Here is a 23,782-nt window from a genome sequence, read left to right as displayed (position 1 = left end):
GACTGACTTTAGTCATGTTTTCATCCAATTAAAAGCAAATGTAACTTTAATTTATCGGCGAGTTTTACTTGGCTACGATATCTATCCGGTACTCACATGCTAGAACTATGGTGAGTTTGAGGAAGACTGTTGACACATACGGAGTATCATCTTATGGTAAGTTTCGTTTCCTCTTTTAGTTACAAATCATATTCAGTTAATTTATGCCTTTAAAGATTAAATTATATAACGTTTTCACATGTTGACAATTTAGATGTTATTACTCATTTTATTAGTATTGTACAAACAAAAGAATGACAAAACAAGCATTTGTGTGTGAGTTTTTGGATGTTTAAGAACTTTGTTTTGAAATATAGGTCTTATTGTTTGACTCAATACCTTTAAAAATCGTAATTTTTTATACGTCTTTAACTTGATAAATAAGTTTATTTGTAAAACAAAACTTTCAGTCTATAAATAGGAGTTATTTGTAGAGATTCCTGAGTCGAAAACTAGCGAGCCATTTAAAACATTTTGAGCCATTGATAGAAAAATGACTTTTTACCTAAGACTACACGGAGTAGTGAATGTTGTGGTGACATGGCAACACCTCTACGCCGGGAACACTGCCCTGTGGGGTGGCGTGGTGGTGAGGGCGGAGGATTCTCCACTGACGTGGGGGCAATTCTTGTGGTGAGGTGGTAACTTTTCATTGGTTGGTGGATTTTGAGTTTGTTTTAATTGGTTCTTGTTAATTTTTATTTATTTATTTATAAAAATGCCACTTTACACCCTTCCCACATCATGCTTTTTCTTTTACCACGTCCCTTTGCTGATGTGACTGTCACATGACGCTTAATGCTCCCTCGTCATGTCATCCCACTCCATATAGTCTAAGGATTAATCCATCAATATTCAACACCAATAAATCAAATCCAAAAATATAATAAACTTTAGTTTACTAGCAGTCTTAATTTGGATCATCACAAGAGCCAATACAATACCCGACAACATAAAAAAATTATGGTGTCCTAAGAATCCGTTAGTGATTGTCAGAAATCACCGACGAATGTCTTAAGAAATAAAAAAAAAAATTAGTTTAAAACTCACAAACCGTTGTGTCCATTAGATAGATATCACTAGTTAGTAGCTATCTTGTAAGTGTTGTGATTAATTAGTGGCATTGTGTTTGTGAATTAGCTTTGAGGAAGTATACATTTCGTCCAAATACCAGTAAAAAACACTATATATTTTCTTCTTTTACATGAAATATGTTTCTCAACTTTATTAGTGAAATATGTTTCTCAACTTTATGATATCTTGAAGTCTAAAAATATCAAAATACATGAAAAGGCTAATAAACTTGCATAAAATACACATAAAAAAGGAAAATCAGATATTAATAATTCCAACTTTGATCTATTGGTCAGGATTAATCCCAACTCAGGCGATGTTTACAAAAGAGTCCCAATTTTGAGCATATTGCGATCCCATACTAATTGTTAGTTTTTGTTGATGTGGACTGCTTACGCAAAAATGTCAAAATTTTGATTACATGGACTGCTTATGTGACAAAATTTTGATGATGTATACTGCTTACGTGACAATTCACGCGTTAGCAAAAATTAACAAGGTTACCTTTCAGTTATATGGAATCACTGAAGGAAAATATGTTAAAAGTTGAAACTGTCAGTAAAAATTTCCCAAGTTAGGATTAATCCCTACCAATAAGTCAAAATTAAAATAATTAAAATCCAATTTCCTTTAAAAGAAATAATATAATTACTTGTTACTTCTTGTAGTTGTCAAAACAATATAGGGGTAGGTTGAGTTCTTTCTACTACTAATATTAATAATTTAGATCTTGTTTAAACACATACACACACACAAAAAAAAAAAAAAAAAACCCTTCAACCACATTTTTTCATTTCATGTTTGTGTTACATCAATAGTAGACGGTGAAACTGAAGACTAGAGGAACCAAAACACCAAATTACTACCTTAGTATATAATCAAAATGTCATTAAGAACATGCTAAAAATGTATACTTTAGAAAACAGGATTATAAGAGTTCTTATGAACGTGTTGAAACTTTAATCTTTAATCCATTTTTCATCGATAAAATTGTCATCATTCTGTACTCCACCGCATGCCCTTCTACCAATTCAAACTTGAAAAATCTACACAAAATAGCGAGCGCCATTTTCATTTGCAGGTATGCCGAGTCTTTGCCGAGGCATATTCGTGGGCCCGCCTGTTATATAAAACGGTTATAAAATAACCACGTCACAACAAACAAAATAAAGTTTATTATACTTTTTATAAGAGCTCAACAAATAACCATAGATTTTTTGACATACGTGACAAGCCCTAAAATACTATAGAATGTTTACGCGTTTCCATTTAAGCTATTTTTTAATTATCGTTTAGAAATAAAATATAACATGTATCAATCAATGCGACCATAAGTAAATGGTTGTTATTACTTACTTGAAATGCAGTGAACTTGAATGGAGATGCGTTTTGGAATAACCCGTCTTTAAGCCATCTTTCTGGTTTAAACTCGTTTGCATCGGGGCCCCAATTGTACTCCATTCGACCCATTGAATAAGGAACATATGTTACCATACCACCCGCTTTTACTTTCGTTCCATCGGGCAAAATATCATCGTTCAATATTCCTTTCGGGTCCTTACAAAAATAAAACAAAAGGATCAAGTCTTTAGTAGGTTCATGTTTAAATTAACTTCGTCAACAATAAACATTTTAGTTTATTTTGTCGGTCCCAAGCCCAGGCAAAGGAGGGCTTTTCTCAAATAATTTTTTTTTGGAAAAAGGCCTCGAGTTTTTAATTTGCTTTAGGCCACCAAAATGGTTGAGCTGGCCTGTACATGTCTAACACGAGTTTCGAGTTTCTGCCGCTCAACCTACCAACCCTCGAACGCAACCCGCTTAACAAGAATAATGACTTACTTGAGGTACAGCAGGATACAACCGAAGTGTTTCTGTGATGACAGCATGCAAATAATACAACTTTCCCAACGTATCATAACTCATAAGCTCAGCAAACTGCTTTGTTCTTTGGTCAAAAGATTCAGGATCTTGTGTTTCACAAGGTTTTAAACATACATTCTCTTCTTCGGCTCGATCTTTCTCAAAAGATTTGAGTTCTTCGTACAGTTTCTCCGCAACATGATCATGAGTCATGATCATGTAAATGGCCCAAGAAAGAGTCGTTGCTGTCGTGTCTCTTCCAGCGATCACAAAGTTCAATACAACGTCTCTTAGACTCTTGTCGTTGATGTTGTTTTCGGGGTCTTTTCCTAACTCGATGAATCTTGATAATATATCATGCTTTATCTAATGAATGTTGGAAATAAAGATTATATGTAATCAGTTACTAGATTTGTAGACGTCGGGCGTTGCAGCGAAACGTAGCAAATCATAATGTAAAACAAACGTTATATGAAAACGAAGCATGTTGTTTAGAAAGCCAAACTGTCAGAATTGTTCAGTTTATTATCATAACGTAAAACGATACTAAATAAATAATTTATTTTGAATATAACTTCGTTATTAACAAAACTTTTGCCAATAACAAAACCATTAGTAAATTACTTGCATTTACCTTGCCATTATTAGGAATCTCTTGAGTTTCTTCTATCTCTTTCTTTCTTCTATGGATGACCGAATACGTAAAATCATCGATGATCTTGATGCTTTGGTCAAGAACAGCTTCGGAACCGACACCTAGAAACTTTTTAATTTTCCATAAAGGGTCGATGAACCGAAGAGTGACTATAATGTTTGCAGCGTCGAATGCTTTGGCGAACCGATTGTCGGGTAAGTTAGGACTTAATGTCCCTATCTCTACTCCAAATCCTACCTTACATATGGAGTCCAAAGTCATCCTCATCAATAATTCCTAGAGAAAAAAAAAACACAACTTTTAGCACATAATAAAAGAATACACACATAAAGAATATAGATTTATGTGATACGTCCTTTACCAAGGGACCACCAAAGTAGGGTGCTAAACGGGTCGTGTTCGTGGGTTAGTGGGTTCAACCCAACCCGAACCTGAAAATTTTAGACGAACCTGAACACGATCTGAACCCGAAAATCTTGTCATACATATAACCCAAACACGACCCGAATATTCACGGGTTGGCACGAACACGACCTGTTCAACCCGATTTTTTTTTATTTTTAAATTTTTATGATGGAAATTAACATATTAAAACTAAAAAATACTAGAAAAACACAAATGTATATAATGCAATTACATTTAAATTATAAAATCTTATGTCAATTTCTTTTTTTAAATTATAATTATGGCATAAAATGCACGACCAACTTAATTTATGACATAAAAGATATTGTAAAAATATAATATGGTATAAATTGGTTAAACAGGCCAACCAGCCAACCTAACCGGGTTGACCCGAACCGACCCGTTTAGCTAAACGGGTTCACGGGTTCAACCCGAACTCGTTTAAACTAAACCCACACCAACGAATTTCGTTTAGGTTTGTGTCTTGTTTTCAGGTCTTGTCAGAAATTCACACCCCTGTTGCACCGAAGGATACGTCCGTCGTTGAAGGTTCTTTGATTTGTAATGTTACCTGAATGTCTAGTTGTTGATGGTCAAAGGCTGCTTGACTTAGAATAGAAGAGAGTTTGAGGCTATACTCTCTAAAAACCACAGTGCTAAAGTCCCTTAAGTTCTTAGAAGCAAACTCAAAACTTGATGTTTTTCTTTGTTTCCTCCAATTTTCACCATCTGAATTGAAAATACCATCCCCAAGCAACACCTCCATATATGAATGATACACTTCCCCCTTCAAAAACCCGAAAGAAACTTTAAAACTTTACGCGTATAAAGAACCGAAAACATCATCATCATCATACTCAGTAAATCCCACCAATAGCAAAGCTAAGGTTGGGTCTGAGGAGGGTCAGATGTAGACAGCCTTACCTCTACCCCGTAAGAATAAAGAACCGAAAACCTTAAAAGAAAATACAACAAGTTGTGCATAGAAGTAATATACCTTTGGGTAGTTTGCAAAGTTGGTTTTAAGAACATGTTCTACATTAGCCGGATCGGCTATGTAGGTGTAGGTGGTGAAGGGCATTGGAACCACAACGGTTCTTGACTCGGATAGGTAATTAACTAGCCAATCGTGCATGCGGTTATAGTTCATTAGTTGCTCGATAGCGGCTCCAACAAGTGGCCAAGTTTTCGGGCCTTTGTTGGTTCGTTGGCTCCATCGGTGAAGGAAGATCCATGCGAAGACCGAACATGCGAAAATCAAGATACTTGTTTCCATCCTATTAAGTTTAAAATGAAAGTGTATGAGTTTGTTCAAGTTCTAAGGTCATGTAACAAAGGGTAACTTCTTATATGTGGAAATTAGTTAAAGAAATATATAAGTTGTTGTAATATTGGTTACTAGTGAATCAACTATACTTTTGTCAACAATCTTTGTATGAGAATTAGGTATTTCATTTAAAAATGGTTTCATAATCTTGGTGTCTTTAACCTAGACATTTCCAAACCTTTTAAGTTGTTGAAATTATGTATTTCTTGTTCATATATAATTTTGTATGTTTTGAGGAAAAAATATGAAGACACTATTTTATAATAGAGTTAATTACTATTTTCGTCCCCGTGGTTTGTCAAAAATCACTATTTTAGTCCATTAGTTTAAAAATTGCAATTCCAGTCCCTTTGGTTTCACTCTCGTAACCATTTCAGTCCATGTGGTTTCACTTTCGTAACCATTTCAATCCATTTATTCTGTAAATACAGGGAATGAAATGGTTACGAGGTGGACTGAAATGGTTACGAAAGTGAAACCACATAGACTGAAATCGCAATTTTTAAACTAATGGATTGAAATGGTGATTTTTGACAAACCACATGGACGAAAATAGTAATTAAATCTTTATAATATTTTATAACATAAGCAGGGTCGACTCAAATATTTTGAAGGTCTAAAGTGAATGATAATACCGGGCCCTTTTTTCACGAAATGATTTTTATTTTGATTTTCTATCTTAATAACACAATCGAAATGTTTAGAGATCAAACGGTTACCTCATGTAGCAAAGTAGAAGTTGTTTGAAGAAGGTTTAGAAAATGCAATAACAAGATGAGAAAGATGTGTTGGGTTTCAAGGATCAAGTTTGGGCTTTTATAGGCCCAGCTGCTTCTTTGTGGGAAAAGGTGATGGGCTAGTATTGTATGACGTGTGCGAAATGAGATGTAGCTTAAATATGCAAGGTTAGTGGCATGTTACAAGAATGTACCAAGAGATGTGGTCAAACAAGGTTTGAAATTTTGATGAGCCCGTTTTTTCCTTTTATTTCATATATATATTTTTTTGTATATTACTTGATCAAAATACCAAAAAGTTAGTCACAAAAGTAGGGATAAAAGAAGAGGGTTAATAAAGCGACACCTTAAATCTCATTTTTACATTCTATATACAGGCTCTATAATGTTATATGACCTGTATACATAGTGTGAAAATAAACGGACGTGACTTTATTAACCCTAAAAGAATGGTATGACTCTTTGCAATTGTTTGCACATCATAGGCATTAGGGCTTTATCTAAAACACTCATTTACATGTGTGTTGTGGTTTAACTAAAAATTAAAAAAAAAATAATTAAAAAATATGTGATTGGTTAATGAGCCTCACCTTTTCTTTCTTTCACGCCCACCATCAGCTTGACGAAGGTGCCCATGATGGTGTCTCATGGTTAATACAGGTGTATTGGTTTGACGATGACGTGGCAAAGAATGTGTTATACCACAACGCATGGTCTTACTTGGTAGACTACTGCTTGCAAGAAAAATGCCCAAAGATCCATTTTGTGACACGTGGGAGATGAGGCCTTGAGTCATCTTTTCAATTGTTCAAAAAAATAGCTTAAGTTTTGCGTTTCCTTAACGTACATTAGGAAACATCTTATTTTATATGTTAAATGAATCGAATTTTGTTTAACGTATAAATATTTTCTTTTAACTAACCTTACATACTGTATATTAGGAAACATCTTATTTATATGTTAAAAAAATCGTATTTTGTTTAACGTATAAATATTTTCTTTTAACTAACCTTACAAAGGATATATATAGGGTCTGTTTGGTATAGGGTAATGGAATAGACGAGGTAATGGAATTGATCATTACCATTGCATGTCTTGTTTGGTTACCACGTGTGAATGGAATGAACAATTATTTTTTGTTGTTTAGTATGCGAAAAAAGACGAAGGAATAAAATCAGATGGCGGTGGTTAGTGATGGGCAATGATGGGGCGTGGTGCTAGGTGTCAGTTATAGCGGCGGCGGTGATTGGCGGCGGCGGTGGGTGGAGACGACGGCGGATAGTGACAACGGTGGTGGTGGATAATGGTGGCGAGGACGGAGGTGGTGGGTGGTGGGTGGAGGCGGAGGTGGGCGACGGCGGCGAATGATGGTGGTGGTTCTGTGTGGTGGCAGTGGCGGTGGTGGGTGGTGGCGGAGGTGGGTGACGGCGGCGAATGATGGTGGTGGTGGTGGTGGTGTGTGTGTGGTAGCAACAGTGGTGGGTTGTGGTGTTGTTAATGAAAGGGAAGAGGGAATAGAATGGAAAAAAAAACACGGGGTACAGATGGAATGATTTTGAAGGAATGAAATGCATTTTGGAATGGACAATTCCATACCATCGACCAACCAAACACTCTTTTCTTCATTCCTTCACAATGGTCCATTTCATTACACCTCTCAATCCTGCATACCAAACGCTACCTAGAGGGTTGTTCGCACAGTACTTCGGGAATACAGAAACTCGTAATCACGTCACGTGAATTTTTTTAGATTAAAAAAACTATAACAGTATTATAGTCAAATTAAAGAAAACGAAATGCCCGTTTGTCAAACCCGTTATTATAAGATATAAATTCACATTTTCATTCCATGATAAATATAAATTCATACTTCACAGAAAAAAAAAAAAAAAGATTTAGCTAATGTAACGTAAAAGTTTGATTACACATAAATAGACGTCATTTTTAATTTCAGGAAAAACTTGCCCGTTCTTTGTACATAAACCCTTGTCATGGTTTCACGTAGTTTCAGAAGCGGAAGTTATTGAGCATTCGTGATTGTTCGGTTCTTCTTGTGGCTTGATCTTCGTCCGGTGCTTAAACTTTGATGCTACCTATCACAAGATTCCATACAAACGATTAGCGTTTAAGTTAAATGACCAAACACATTATAAAACAATAAAGAATACATTTTTTCTTGGTTCACGGTGCCTCCGCGCCACGTGGAGGGCTCACCCTTCCCCCTCGCGCCACACGAGGGGGCTCTTGTTGACCAAATTTGTTGACTAGCTCCCCCGCATGGCGTGGGTGACACTTTTCCAGAAGGTTTTTGTAGCCAGGTTGTGACACCTGACAATTTTAGGTTATTTATGACAGACAGTCAGACACACTCTTTTTATCTTGATCAACACCCATGCATTACACTAGTTCAAACACCCATGCATTACACTTGATTATATATGTCAAATTAGTAAAACGTAACAATGTAGCTACGTATCTTAGAGCTTTCCTTTAAGACGAGCGTTCTTTCCGGCTTGGCTTCCCGAAATTTCACTTATTTTTGAAGGATTATTTAATATTATAAACTTATCAAATTAAAAAATAGAAAAGAAGTTATGAAGATGAACGAACTTTGCATTGTTACATATTCAATTTAAATTTAAAACATTATTATTTCTCAACTTTCTCCTTATGTAGTATTAACAAGTAAAAAAGAAAATCACAAATTTCTTCAAATTTAACATGTGAATGGACTTTCATGTAAAAAAAAATCTAAGGAACTTAAAGTCAATTACACAAATAGTCCATACGATTTGTTAAAAGTAATAGGTTTGGGTACTAAGGGTTTGAAGTAACAGGTTCATGTACTAACTTTCATTTTTGTAACATTATTAGTTATTAATACTAACGTACATTAACTATTCTGTTAAATCTAGGTAAAATGACCGAATTAATATTTAATAAGGATCATTTATGTAATTAATTATATTTTACGATAGGATTTATTTGTGTCATTTCTCTAAAATATTAAATAAATTAACTTAAATCTAAACCATAAATTACAATAATGTTCAGTTCAGATCCATGCCACCATTGGCTATTTCACTCACGGAACCCTAGACGTCGCACCAAAAACATAGCCACGCTGATGACCAACCAAGAACACTGGACGTTGTTGACAAGCATATCTCGAATTTTTGGTATATAAATAGAAACATAAGACTCGTTACAAAATTAGTTTTAGTACTCAAATTTATTACAAAACTAAAACTACAAAACACCAAATTGTTACTTTAAACATTTAGCACCTAAAGCTGTTACTTTTAATAAACCAAAAACCAAATGAAACACTTATCTAATTAACCCAACTATTATGAGTTATTTGTGGTTTAGGTTTATAAAAATTGTTTTTGAAAGTTAAAACAATACTACAATACTATAAGTACACATTCGCCAATGAGCTGAGGTGGTGGTGAAGCGGTAAGAGGGAGACCTGGTGTTTCAAGTGACCCAATTCGATTCCCGCCCCCATCATTTAGTTCCAGTGGCACCTGGTGATGAAGAGAGACTAGACAGCGATCGCAGTTCGATTATTGAACTAAGCGGGTTTTAGCTCACCGCACTATCTTCGGGCGAGTGTGTTCACGGGCTTCGGCCCCAGGTGAGAGTTTTTCTCGGTTCAAAGACGAGTGTATCCCGATATAATTTATTTCGCCAGTAGTAGACTGTTTGAAGGATTCGTCCGCGGTTAAAAAAAAATAAAAATATAAGTACACATTCATGTTGCACACTTTCATCCCCTTCATCTTCTTCACCCGTGAAGATCGAACAAACAAACACAAACCCCATAAAAAAAAAAATTTGAAACCCAATTGACTAATCATTTCAACTCTTCAAAAAGTTTCAACATCACTCAACAATCTCCGTTAACAATGAAGCTTCAAAGATTTGTGATATGTATGGTAACAATGATGGGGCTTTTGTTATCAAGCGGTCAATCACTACGGTTCGAGCTGGAATCGGGTCACACGAAGTGTATAGCAGAAGATATAAAGAGCAATTCGATGACAGTTGGTCATTATTCCATCGTTAATCCCAATGAAGGACAACCGTTACCTGAATCTCACAGAATCACTCTCAAGGTCGGTCAATTCAATAACTACTTTTATATGTTTATAGTTTTGAATTTTGATCTGTTTCTATGCTTTGGATTGTAGTCTTAAACATTTAGGGTTCTTTTAAACTCAAGTGTAGGTTTTTTAATTTGCCATTCTATTTATTTATTTATTTATTTATTTTTTTGTTATAGGGTTAGAATTAAGAGTTAAATGCCATTTTAGTCCCTGTGGTTTGGGCTATTTTGCCAGTTTAGTCCAAAGGTTTCATTTTTAACATATGGGTCCAAAAAGGTTTCACAGTTTCCATTTTAGTCCACTTGGTTAACTTCATCCATTTTTTCTGTTAACGAGAAGGCCAATTTGGTCATTTTGTATGTAATTCTGTTAACTAAAAGGGCAATTCAGCCATATAAAATGACCGAATTGGCCTTCTCGTTAACAGAAATAATGGATGAAGTTAACCCAGTGGACTAAAATGGCAACTGTGAAACCTTTTTGGACCCACAGGTTAAAAATGAAACCTTTGGACTAAACTGGCAAAATGGCCGAAACCATAGGGACTAAAATGGCATTTAACTCTAGAATTAAAGTATTAAATACAAAGTCTCCTAAATATAAGAAGTCGTAAGAAATGTATCAAACACACGCAGATTGACATCATTCAAGCGGCATTGGAATCGTCTCATCGAACTGTACTCTACGAAATGAGATTTTAGGTTTTCGCTTGTAGATGTTAGAATTTTTGTTTGATTGTTGTGTCTTTTTATTTATAATTGTGTCTTTTCCATATCTGCGTCATTGTGTCTTTTTTGCGACTCATTGTGTCTTTTTTCCTCGACATTGTGTTATATTTTTCGGCATTGTGTTATATTTAGCTCGACATTGTGTTATATTTTGGGATCCATTGTGTCTTTGTACATTTCTTATTTTTAGGGGACTTTGTAGAATAACTTTACCCTTATTTTATAAAACTTGTGTTTAATACTATAATTAAAGGCCATCCAAAAAGCTCGGGCCTTGAAAAAATCATGAAAAGCTCACTTGAAATTGGCTTGTTTGTAAACGAGCCGAGCCGAGCCTGAGCCAAGGTAAGCTAGCCCTCGTTGGCTTGCTTGTTTGGCTTGTTTAAATTAAAGGCAAAATTTGGTATGTATAAATTATAACCTAAATTATAAGGCAAATTGGGTTTAAATAATCCAATCGTGTTGTTTTTGGCGAATAATAATCTCAACTAAGTTTATTCCCGCAAGTGGTCCAACCTTTTTCATTTTGTTTGTATAATGGTCCGCTGTTAAAGAAACATAATGGAGTTAAGTTTTTTTCCGAATTACAAACTGATGTTTTAGGGCTTTTGATCAGAATGAGGATACGAGTCGATTGATGTAAAATTTACCTCGAAACAGTGCTCCAATCGACAAAAACGGTGCTTCAATTCGGGTGTTTAAACTTCCAATTAACAAAAATTAAGCCGTTTGGAGCACCGTTTCAAGGTACATCAGTTGACTTGTATCCTTGTTCTGATCAAAAGCCCTAAAACATCGGTTTGTAACTCCGAAAAAAACTTAACTCAGTTAAGTTATTTTTAAGTTTTTAACAGCGGACCATTATACAAACAAAATGAAAAAGGTTTGACCACTGGCGGGAATAAACCCAGTTGGGATTATTATTGGCCAAAAACAGCCAGATTGGATTAATTAAATCCAATTTACCAAATTATAATATGCATCAGTTATAATTTTTAGAGGCGGGATCATATATACTGGGTAGGGTTCGACAAGCCAGTTCCAAAGCCGCTGGAAGGAGTTCAATCGGAGTACGTTTGAGCCGGCTTTCTACGATTCTTAGTTTACGGACATTATGTACCGGAACCACCCTCATAAGTATTGTATTTTATAGCTTATGCTTTATGTCTTATGTTAAAAGTTTTATTTATATTTGCTTATATATATGTGTGTGTGCGCGCGTGCGTGTCTATTAATACGTGTAAAATATACAAAATTCTAAAAGCAAATGACCCGGCTTGAGCTTTTTGCGAGCTGAATAGGTTACGGTGCATTTATCCTTGAAAATCCAGGAATTGTTCAAAAAAAATAATAAATTTATAATAAAACATCAAACAATCCGAGCGGCTTGTTTAAAGCCCTTGTTTAATATTGGTCTAGGTTAACTTAGTTTTGAAATTTTTTGCCTTATGGCATACGGTTGAATTAAACCGTTGCATTGGTTGCTGTTTTTACGTAATGCAGGTGACTTCGGCTTTTGGGAATAGCTATCACTCCTCTGAAAACGTGCAGTCGGGTCAATTTTCCTTTCAAGCTGTCGAAGCCGGAGATTATATGGCATGCTTTTACGCCGTCGATCATCAACCACGGCTTAAAATCCCTATTGAATTCGATTGGCGGTCCGGTGTTGCCGCTAAAGATTGGTCCACTGTTGCCAAGAAAGGTTCAGTAGATGTAAGCCTATTTATCTATCTTTTTTTTACCATATATAATGTTATACATTTGTTTTTGTGTTATTTTTTCCTTCCTGTTATGCAAATGATCGTAGTTGGTAACTATGCAGTTACTGCGGTAAAAAATCGGATATCTGTCAACGACCGATGTTTGAGATATAGGTTATCGCGGTAGGATATCGGTAATAAGAAGAAAGACGAAGGGTAGACTAGGGGTGCAAACGAGCCGAGCCGAGCCCGAGCTCGAGCCTGAAAGACGAAGGATAGACTAGGGGTGCAAACGAGCCGAGCCGAGCCCGAGCTCGGCCAGGCTCGAGCTCGAGCAACTTATGAGAGCTCGGCTCGATTCGAGCTTTGTTTTCAAAGCTCGAGCTTGAGCTCGGCTCGGGCTCGGCTCGTTTATTATCTATTAATTAGTATATTAAATAAAAATAATATAAATAATAGACTTTTTAGGCTTGCGAGCTCGATAAGTAAAGCTCGGGCGCGGGCTCGTTTACTAAATAAGCTTATTTTTAGGTTCGAGGTCAGCTTGTAAACAAGTTTAAAAAAGCTCAGCTCAACTCGGCTCGTTTACACTAAGGCTCGATAAGGCTCGACGAGCCTAACGAGCTTCACATGTGAGGCTCGAGCTCGGGCTCGATAAACAAACGAGCTTTGTTTTGAGGCTCAAGCTCGGCTCGGGCTCGATAAGGCTCGGCTCGTTTCGAGCTTTTTCTCGAGCCGATCTCGAGTAGCTCGCGAGCCGCTTGGCTCGTTTGCACCTCTAGGTAGAACTAAGAAAAAAGTTACTGGTATCGGGAATGTCGGTCAATATCGCCGATAATATCGGTACTGATATTCTGACCGATATTTGACACCAATATTTTACATAGAGACCGATAACCGATAATTTGCGTGACATGTCATTGTGACCCGAAACACTTTTTGTCTAAAATTTTAATCTTTTTATAAGTGTGTCAATTTAATACATAGATTATTTTAAAACCAATCTAAATTCTTGAATAAAATTATTTTGGATGTTTTATGCGTAAAACACACCTTGGATGATATTAAACTCGTTCCCTTTTTAACCAAGTTTTTATAAAATTTGTCAATGATAGAAAGATAACCCCAATTAACACGTTTCGGTTTTGGCAACGTTGCTTATTTTGCAGGCAATGGAATATGAGCTGAAGAAACTTGCGGATACCATCACGTTGATTCACGACGAAATGTTTTATCTCCGAGAAAGGTTAGTGATTGATTCACCAAGATATTTGTAGTTCTCTTACAGGGGCAAAATAGTCCATCTCTAATATATGTACTTTAAAAGTTGAAACTTATGTAGAATTAAACTGTAGCATAACCTTTTTTGAAAAACGTTGGTATTTTGCTTATAGTACTAATCTTTAGGGGTGAGCGGAAAATTTGAATAACCGAATTGAGAAACCGGTGGCTCGGTTATGATATTTTTGATAAGCGACTTTTGTGGTTCGGTCATGGTTATATGTGTATAAATAACCAAATTAACTGAACTGGATGGATATTAAACCAACGTTTATATTTTTTATTTTTTTATAAACAATATGCTATATGTCTGAAAAGTTACGTTTTTTATTTCGTTTTATAAACACATAAGCCGCCCAAGTATTGATTCGGGTTCATTCATTTGTATTTCCACCTGAAAGCGTACGACAGTTCACAGATGGTAATGACAAAAATGTCCCTGCCTGAAAAAATTGTATGTGTTCTGGAAGTATGCAACAGACCAATGTTTTAAAAAGTCCATATTTTTTCTTTAAAATCTTTCTGACCCGTAAAAAGGGTTGTTTAAAAAGCTCCCGACTTGCTCAGAATCGGTTCGTTTGTAAACGAGCCAAGTTCGGCTCGGCTCATGACTTGCTCGTTTGTATATATTAATATGAGTAAAAAAAAACTTGAAAACAAAACAAAAAAAATATTAAAGATTTGTTAATATAAACTTGATAAGCCGAGCCTAGTCTAAGCCCGGCATTTCAGTTCGTTAAGTTAACCGAGTTGTCGAGTTGAATTTATACGCGTAACAGGTTGACACGTCTTCGAAAAAAGCTGCATTAATACATATTTTTTATATGCTTACTGCAGGGAAAAAGAGATGCAAGAGCTTAACAAAGTCACAAATTCGAGAATGGCGTGGTTGAGTATTCTTTCGCTTTTTGTATGCTTATCAGTCGCGGGGATGCAGATTTGGCACTTGAAATCTTTCTTTGAGAAAAAGAAGCTCATCTGATTTCGATCTTTAGTTATATCAATGGATTATAATCTATATATTTGTAGTATCTCGGCGTCCACGAATTCCCAAACTTGAGAAAAATCAAATGAACTGATATTTTGCGTTTTTTTGTTTATTTTTGTGATCGTTTTTAGGGCGGGGTTTTGTTTTTTGGGTTTTGGGTTTTTCAGGTCGGGTTGTTCCAGTGTTTGGCTGGGAAAATGTGACCCGGCTCAATTATAGCTCAGGTTGGTCGGGTTTGGGTTAATTCGGGCTGGTTTAATCGGTTTTCGAGTTAAGTTGTAGCATCACTAAATCAGTAGGCATATATATATATATATATATATATTGAACATGTATAATTCATTCAAAAAAATAAAGAAATGGGATGGCAGTAGGTAATCTAAACATGTATGAATACATATATATAAAATCAAAATAATGCAACATGTATGAATTCATTAACATATAAATTATAATTCATTCATCAATTATTGCACCAACATATATAATTAATTCATTTATTATTCTTTAATAGGTTAGAATGACAGGCCTAGTTAATACATAGGTTTTGGTTTTACATTAAGCTTGTTTGGTTACATCTAGAGGTGGTGGGAGAAAAAAAAACCCGGAACCGTACTCGGGAAAAACCCAGAATCGTACCTGGGAAAAAAACCCGGAACCGGATATTTAGGAACCGAATCCGAACCGAACCTACCCGTAGGGTACACATTTTAGGACCAAAAACCTGTGTTTTTCTGCATACCGGACATGTTTTTTTCAATACTCGAAAATAGGGTATTATAATACCTAGAACCGGAAGAACCTGTTCCATACCCAAACCGGAACCGGTACATAGGGTATGGTTTTTTAAGCCAATAACCGGAACCGGAACCAGGTTCAGCAATACCTGATTTTCCCCTTTAATTCAATACATGTAACCGGTTCCATACCCGGAACCCGTTATTAAAAATACCCGATATGTGCACATCTAGTTACACCTAGAACTAAAGGACTGGACTCGTGATTCTTGTTCCTTGGGTTGTGAACCAGTCGTTTTTAAGCGTTTTTAAGCAGTGGCGCAGCTTAGGGTAATTCCGAGGGGCGCCCGACCCCCCCGAACTTTTCGGCGCGTAGTGTTATGAATAGTACTTTCGTATAGAAAATTTTTAGGTATATACGTTTCCGCCCCTCGGTTTCGGAAAATTTGGGGGTGGGGGGGGTGGGGGGCAAGCTTCGCCAATGTTTTTAAGGGACCGGTTTATTACTACAAAATATATTATTGTTCAAGTGGTAATACTAACAAGGGCCAAGTTGAAATTTGACAACTGCTATCCTCCCACCAAACTATTGGGCCCACTAAGTGGCTTTTCATAACTCCAAAAACTTGTTCTTACATCGTGGCAGTATGACCCTAACATTTTCACGCTTAAAGGGGGTTGCTTACGATATAATAGACATTAAATAATTAATTAACAAGTTAATGATGTCAAGGTTCAACATCAATGAAGTCAATGGTTTACTTTTAAGATAATATACAATATATTCCCATGTCTAAAATAACATATACATAATAATACAAGATATTTTTAAATAGAATAGATTACAAGGGGACGTTTGATTCGCAGAAATTCAATAGAATTTAAGGGAATTGGAATTGGAATTTGAATTTGAATCCATCTCTTAAGATGTTTGGTTCACAAATTTTATGGAATTGAAATCCCAATTACATTTTTCATGTGTTTGGTTGACAATGGAATTGGAAATGGAATTTGGCATGAATTCCTTCAAATTCTTTTAACTAAAGGAATTCTAAATCCTTTGTATATGTGAAGGAATTAATGTAAATTCATTGGAATCTTCCACCGTTTCGACCTGCACCGTTTCAACCCGTACCGTTTCAATCCGAACCGTTTTGACCCATACTGGTTTCGATCCGAACAGTTTAGACCCGTACCGTTTTGACGCGAACGGTTTTGACCCGTAACGTTTCGACCAGTAGCGTTTCGACACGAACCGTTTTCGACGCAAACCATTTCGACCAGTACCGTTTCAAATCGAACCACTTCGACCCGTACCGTTTCGACCCAAACTGGTTGTTGTGGGTGTTGGGGTGATGGATTCCAATTCGTTTGACAACCAAACACAACAAAAATGGAATTGAGATTCCAATTCCAATTGGAATGTTTAAATTCCAAATCCAATTACTTAAAATTGTAATTCCTACACAAATTCCAATTCCAATTTCAAATCATTCCGCGAACCAAACGCCCCTAAGCATTCTGTTATCTATCATAGTTAAAACAATACAGACATTTATAATCTAAGCATTCTGCTATGTATCATAGTTGAAACAATAGAGACCTTTATTTAACAAAACCAATTTTAAGAGTATGTAATCCCGTTTGCTCTCAACCACCACAAGTGGCCTAGTGGTGGAGTGACTTGGGTTCTCCAATGGAGACCCAAGTTCAATTCCCATTAGTGCCACTTTGGCGGCCACCGACACCCGCTTTAAAGCCGAACCGAGGACACTCGAGGTCTCGGGTTCGAAACGTGTTTCTTACCCCTCTTTGATGGCTATAGGTATTTGCCGCCAGGGATCCTTGTCGGGTGGTGAACTGGGAAGGGAGATCCCTTCCACGGTCAGGGGTACCGTGCAACTACCCCTTTTTAATCCCGTTTGCTCTCGTGTTGATACAACATAGTGTTTTCGTCTTTTAGGGTCCTTTGCGATCTAAATTCATTTCATTGTTTAAACTTAATATATTCAACGGTAGAATTTGAAACATGCATCAGTGGCGGAACCAGAACGATTTAGTTAGGGGGTCATCATAAGCTTATATTATATACTGGTTCAAATTAGGGGGTCCATCTCTAAGTTTGTTCTTCAAAAACTCAAAATTTATAAATAAAAATTCAAAGAGTTCCGGTGACTGGAGGGTCAACGGACCCCCTTGACCCCCTCTGGTTCCGCCCCTGCATATATTATTGCAATGTTACAGTCGTCCTTTAAAATATAAACAAAACAAGAATGTAGTTACAACTAAGATACTCTCTTGTCCTCTTGTTGTGATGGTGACTAACATCTTATTATAAAAAAAATAATGTTTCCATCAAACCCCCATGAAATATAAATATACAAAACGTCACTTATTTTAATATACATCTACATTTTGGTCCTCATTTTCTAGCCCGAAACGTTACAAGAATAAAACAAAAAATAGTTGGGTTTTAAAGTGATTCTGTACATAAGAAAACTGTGTCAAGCTGACAAATAATAAAACATTTTTATGTAACATGTCAACCGATTTATTATCTAGTTATCCAAATTAATTACACCTCGACAACTTGTTTGACACGTCTACAACTTGAATAAACTCTTTTTCAAAAATTTGTCCACCTATTTGACTTGTTTACATAAACTAATGAAAGCCCCCTCGTCTGGATTCTAGGAAGTGAGAGTGTGTCAAAATTAAGGGATGTTTTACAGGCATTACATCGTCCCTCCAGATGAAACCACACGAGGTCATTGTAACAAAAAAGGCCTAGGCTAAGTTCATGTGTGGAAGAAGGCCTATTACAAGGGCATTAATGGCAAAGATCTCGCTTGTACGAGAATCTCCGCTAGACAAACCTTAAAACCAGAGTATAAAGGTTGACAGTGCAGAGATCGTATAACATTCAATAGACACCGTTATAAGAATGGAAAATCACCACAATAAATATTGACCAAACCAAATTCCCCAAAATGAACATATGAAATGTCTAGATTTAGGGAATATACGAAAAACGATTGAGTTCAGAATGTGACAATTGTCCCAAGCGTTTAAGAAACAGCCTCTAAAATGATGATGGCCCCACCCTGAGAACCGATAGCAAGGAGACATGTGTTGAAAGAGTCTATATTTGTTTATGCGTATGATTGTAGCCCCCACAAGTTGAATCGGATCAATGAACTGAAGAGGCTAGGTTCAGCAAAGTTTGAGCCTAGCCGCTACCTCCACAGCATAAATGGCTAGCTTCTTTGAGATAGCGTCTAGGCTGAGACTCTACATCTGAACCTAACCTCTTCAGTTCAATCTATAGCCTCCTAATTCAATTTGTAGATGTTACATTTAAAAAAAGATGCAAATTACACATCACATTTTATCATAAGTCAACCCTTACAAGTTACATCCACCCTTTAAGCCTTAAAAACTGTCACAATAATGGATAATGCAACCCACTTACATTTTTTTAAATTAACCAATTCTCTTTCTGCATGGATGGCGGCCACCACCACCGTCGTACTCCTCCTCCTCCACCTCACCACCACCACCTCCACCAACATTTACTCCGGCACCATCACCCCCAACTTCACAGCCTCCCACTACCAATTCATCGAAAACTCCGGCGACTTTCTCCGATCACGTAACCGAAACTACACCGCCGCAATCGCCAACCCGCAACCCACATCGCAGTCATTCTACCTTGTTATTTACCACACCGCCTCCCACACGGTCATCTGGACCGCCAACCGGAACAACCCAATTTCAAGCTCCAGTCAAGTTCACTTTTCCACCACCGGAATAACAATCAACAATGATTCCGGCAAACCCATTTGGTCAACGCCGGTAATAAAGTCAACGGTTGCGGCTTTACAACTCCTAGACTCCGGAAACTTAATCCTCATTGACCAACTTAACAACACATTGTGGCAGTCGTTTGACTTTCCGACTGACACAATTGTGTCTGGTCAACGGTTTCCTGTTTGGAAATCGTTGACCGCTAGTATTTCTCCAGCAGATTTTTCCGCTGGAAAATACATGTTTACGTTAACCCCTGCTGACGGGGTGCTAACCTGGCAGGGGTTAACGTATTTCAAACTATCAATGGATCCAAACTCTTTTAAAAATTCTGACCGACCCGTTTCGTATTTAACACTAAACGGGTCGGGTTGTAACTTGGTCCATGACCCGGGATCCGAAACAGTAATTAAAATTCTGCTGACGTCAGCAGTTTCCGGCTCCGATTACCGGATATTAAAAATTTTAACCGACGGTACACTTGTTATTATGCGGTACACGAATAATAATTGGGTGACGGATTTCACGACTCCGGCAGACGGTTGCCGGAGTCCGTTCCGGTGCGGTATGGCCGGAGTTTGTGCCTCCGGCGGCGGGTGTTCTTGTCCGGCGGGATTCGGTACTGATCGGAGTTCAAACTCCGGTTGCTCATTGTCGGATAATTCGCTGTCGTTGCCGAAATCTTGTGATGGAACTGGATCTCTAAGCCACCAGCAACCGGAAAATTATGTTTATTTTCCGGTTGCTGGTGTGAAGTATTTTTTAATTGATTTTATAAATCCGGTTCAAAACGGCGTCGGATTGGTGACGTGTCAAGATATTTGTTCAGCCAACTGTTCATGCTTGGGTTTGTTTTATGGGAATAAATCTGGATCATGTTATTTGATTGAAAACCATTTGGGATCATTCATTTCAAGCAATGAGGAAAATGATAGTATGGGGTTCATCAAAGCAATTGATTCAAGAGATCGAAATAGTACATCGAATTCGGACTTTCCGATGGTGATTATGGTGTTACTTCCGGTTTCGGGTGTGTTACTGATTTCGATTTTGGCGGTTTGGATGAGAAGGACGAGATATAAGCGGACGAAATCGGATTCGAAGAAACTAGTTGATAATTCGTGTTTGGATGATCTCGAAATGTTTGTTATCGCAGGTTTACCTGTTCGGTTTGGGTATGAAGATCTTGTCGAGGCAACGGTTAACTTTAGTACCCCGGTTGGGTCGGGTGGGTTCGGGACGGTTTATAAAGGCGTCCTTCGTGACAAGACGGTGGTGGCGGTGAAGAAGATCACCGCGTTAGGGTCTCAAGGAAAGAAGGAATTCGGTACGGAAATCGCAATCATCGGAAACATTCATCATGTAAATCTTGTTAAACTTAAGGGATTTTGTACTCACAAGCGAGATCGGTTCTTGGTGTATGAGTACATGAACCGGGGTTCGTTAGACCGAACCCTTTTCGGGCCGGGCCCACCGCTAGAATGGCAGGAGCGGTTTGAGATCGCGGTTGGAACGGCTCGTGGTCTTGCGTACTTGCACAGCGGGTGCGAGCACAAGATCATACATTGTGACGTTAAGCCCGAGAACATCCTTTTAAGCGATGATATGCAAGTAAAGATTTCGGATTTTGGGTTGTCGAAACTATTGAGTCCCGAGCAATCCGGTTTATTTACAACCATGAGAGGAACCCGCGGGTACCTAGCTCCCGAGTGGCTCACGAACGAGGCTATCTCGGATAAAACCGATGTTTATAGCTACGGTATGGTATTATTGGAATTGATTCAAGGTCGAAAGAATTGTGCGCACGCACCAACCCATGGCTCGGAGAACCCAACTACTGGCGCCCAAGGCCAGTCTTCGGGTTCATCCGGATCCCAAAACCGCCATCGTGCACGTCCACTCTATTTCCCGTTGCAAGCACTAGAGATGCATGAACAAGGTAGATACTTGGACCTCGTGGAACCGAGGTTAGCGGGCCGGGTGACGAAAGATGAAGCCGAGAAGCTAGTCAAGTTGGCTCTATGTTGTGTCCAGGAGGAACCATCGTTGCGACCCACAATGGCTAACGTGGTTGCAATGCTAGAAGGAACGTTGCCGGTGGGTACGCCAAGGTTGGAGTCTTTAAACTTTTTGAGGTTCTATGGAAGGCGATTCAGCGAACCGTCAATGGTTGCAACCGAAGCAGAGGTTGAGATACCGAGCGGTTTTATGGTGTCCATCGAGAGTAGTGGCACAAGTGTGTCCCCGGACTTGTTTTCGTACATGTCTTCGCAACAAGTATCTGGACCCAGATAACGTTAAGAAAATACTTGTATGTTAATTCTGTACACTTACAATTATAATTACTTTATATAAAAAGTTGTTACATAATCAAATAAAAAGTTTTTGAGGCTCACGCATGACATTTTCTCACGAACGAAACTCCAAACAGCAACCTTCCAATTTTTTTTCTTATCAAGTTTCTTTGAAAAATAACTCAGAACTCGTTTGTAATTAACTAATTACCCTTTTGAAACTCTTAACTCGAGTTGATTGGCTGGACAGTATTTAATTGAGTAGAAAAAAAATTATTATGTTCTAAATAATATAAAATATTGTCAAAACAAACTAAAACATGATAAATATTTAAAAATTTGGTAGCAAAACGTCAGAGATTCCAAACAATTTTCTTATCTATTTTTTCCTTTGGTTGGCTATAACTAGGGCTGTAAACGAACCGAACGTTCAGCGAACAGTTCGTGAACCGTTCGGCGGGAAGTTCGTTTATGTTCGTTTGCTTAGTAAATGAACGAACACGAACAAGAAATTTCGTTCGTTAAGTTAAACGAACGAACATGAACAGAGGTTGCGTTCGTTCGTTTATGTTCGTGAACGTTCGCTAATGTGTTCGTTTATGTTCGTGAGCATTCGGTAATGAGTTCATTTATGTTTGCTTGTTAATATTTATTTGTGTTAGTTCGTTAAAGGTTTTTATATGTTGTATTTTGTTTTATTATTTCTGGTTTTTTAAATTTTGAAACCCTAGTTATCTTATAAGGCTCTCACAACATCCCTCATTTCACTATTTCAATTTTAATTTGTGTTAAGGCTTAACAAACTCTTAATTTTGAGTTTATCATGTTTTTGATAATCAAGCCAACTCTGTTCGGATACTTATGTTAAGTGTTTATTTATTTTTTGTGGATTCTTTGTAATGTTTGTGATGAAAATGTAGATTTTATTCTAAAATAAATATTGTGTTCATAAACGTCGTTTGTGTTCATTTATGTTCATGAACATTTGTTAGAGTTCATTAGCATATGGTAAGTGTTCGTGAACAGTTCACGAACATGTTCGTTTCCTTAATGAACGAACACGAACAAGAAATCTCGTTCGGTAAGCGTTCGTGAACAGTTCATGAACAAGCTTGTTCCTTAACGAACGAACACGAACATGGCCTTGTTCGTGTTCGTTCGGTTCGTTTACAGCCCTAGCTATAACTATCGTCAACCATCATGTAGGGCTTGGAAAACTAATTTGTGACTCTTTAACTGGTTTATAATTAGTCTTTTAAAACTCGTAGGGTGGGTATCTGGCAATCTCTGAATGTTTAAGTGCTAAACTAACAAGAGGTCTTAACTAGTAAGACTCATTATAATGCTAAACATCTGCTCTCGAAACAAACAATCTGAACCATTATATGCTGAACCAGTAAGAAAGAGATCTGAATCATTAAAAGCTTAAACAAATAGCCTCTAACTCGAGATGAGTAGCACGAGCTTGTTATCTTGTATAAATTTCAAGCTAAAGATAGTTCACTTGAATTAAATTGTCATCTTTGATTTTCCTTTTATATTGTTAATCTAGCATTATCTTAGACTTCCATATTTTGAGTTTTTGGTTAATTAACTTGGTTTTAAATTTATAGACATACAAATCATCAAAACTAGAAAAAAAAAAAAAAAAAAAAAAAACACACTAAACATCAAGCTCACTCGATTTAAATACGAGTTCGACTTTTAGTTTGTTTGAAGATTATGAGCCAAGTCAGCTCGGTTCGACTTTTAAATATGAACTTTTTTTTGGGTCTGCAGCAAAGAAACAACTACTAGCATGCAGCAAAGGAAATTGCATAATGATGAGGAACCTGCTAGAAATTTAAAGGAAATGGTCCAAGATGGTATTCTTTCTTTATATTTTATTTTATTTTAATTTCTGTTGTGCTAGAAAAGTTTATTACTTAAAAAGACAAATGCTATGCATATGACTAGCTTTACTTACAGGAGGAACACAAAATGTTGGGGCAAACTTCCTCTTGGTTCAATGGGAAAGCCTGAAATAGTTGGGACAGTT

The 23,782-nt window shown here is 37.1% G+C and overlaps 3 protein-coding genes across 4 annotated transcripts; 2 read left to right on the top strand and 1 right to left on the bottom strand.

Annotated features, from left to right (window-relative positions):
- Positions 1–1,913: 1,913 nt before the first annotated feature.
- On the bottom strand, positions 1,914–5,198 carry LOC110923306 (cytochrome P450 704B1). Of its 2 annotated transcripts, XM_035986477.1 has the most exons (7): positions 5,031–5,168; positions 4,605–4,820; positions 3,608–3,904; positions 2,953–3,339; positions 2,470–2,670; positions 2,050–2,233; positions 1,914–2,008 (listed from the first exon to the last, which is right to left on the bottom strand). In XM_035986477.1, the coding sequence occupies exons 1-6, from the start codon at positions 5,166–5,168 to the stop codon at positions 2,054–2,056; spliced, it is 1,419 nt and encodes a 472-aa protein (XP_035842370.1). In that variant the 3' UTR covers positions 1,914–2,008; positions 2,050–2,053. The 2 variants fall into 2 exon arrangements, with proteins under 2 accessions (XP_035842370.1, XP_022023132.2); XM_022167440.2 differs by lacking the exon at positions 1,914–2,008 and having other exon boundaries at positions 2,015–2,233; positions 5,031–5,198.
- A 4,658-nt stretch (positions 5,199–9,856) lies between these two features.
- On the top strand, positions 9,857–15,018 carry LOC110922562 (transmembrane emp24 domain-containing protein p24delta9). The gene is made up of 4 exons (XM_022166848.2): positions 9,857–10,218; positions 12,441–12,650; positions 13,807–13,883; positions 14,756–15,018. Exons 1-4 carry the CDS (start codon positions 10,009–10,011, stop codon positions 14,898–14,900), a joined length of 642 nt encoding a protein of 213 aa, XP_022022540.1. The 5' UTR covers positions 9,857–10,008; the 3' UTR covers positions 14,901–15,018.
- Positions 15,019–19,111: 4,093 nt separating this feature from the next.
- On the top strand, positions 19,112–21,862 carry LOC110925941 (G-type lectin S-receptor-like serine/threonine-protein kinase At5g35370). The gene has a single exon (XM_022169731.2). It carries the CDS (start codon positions 19,151–19,153, stop codon positions 21,743–21,745), a length of 2,595 nt encoding a protein of 864 aa, XP_022025423.2. The 5' UTR covers positions 19,112–19,150; the 3' UTR covers positions 21,746–21,862.
- Positions 21,863–23,782: the final 1,920 nt, after the last annotated feature.

The sequence above is a fragment of the Helianthus annuus genome, chromosome 17, assembly GCF_002127325.2.
Source record: "Helianthus annuus cultivar XRQ/B chromosome 17, HanXRQr2.0-SUNRISE, whole genome shotgun sequence".
Classification (NCBI taxonomy): Eukaryota; Viridiplantae; Streptophyta; class Magnoliopsida; order Asterales; family Asteraceae; genus Helianthus; species Helianthus annuus.
This window is presented reverse-complemented; position numbering and strand designations above follow the sequence as displayed.

Coding starts and splice junctions, on each gene's coding strand:
- LOC110923306 (XM_022167440.2), bottom strand. CDS start 5,183: ATGAACTATAACCGCATGCACGATTGGCTAGTTAATTACCTATCCGAG. Junction 4,821..5,030: donor ACTTTGCAAACTACCCAAAG/GTATATTACTTC, acceptor GGGTTTTTGAAG/GGGGAAGTGTATCATTCATA. Junction 2,671..2,952: donor TGTATCCTGCTGTACCTCAA/GTAAGTCATTAT, acceptor TATTTTTGTAAG/GACCCGAAAGGAATATTGAA.
- LOC110922562 (XM_022166848.2), top strand. CDS start 10,009: ATGAAGCTTCAAAGATTTGTGATATGTATGGTAACAATGATGGGGCTT. Junction 10,219..12,440: donor CTCACAGAATCACTCTCAAG/GTCGGTCAATTC, acceptor TACGTAATGCAG/GTGACTTCGGCTTTTGGGAA. Junction 12,651..13,806: donor CCAAGAAAGGTTCAGTAGAT/GTAAGCCTATTT, acceptor CTTATTTTGCAG/GCAATGGAATATGAGCTGAA.
- LOC110925941 (XM_022169731.2), top strand. CDS start 19,151: ATGGCGGCCACCACCACCGTCGTACTCCTCCTCCTCCACCTCACCACC.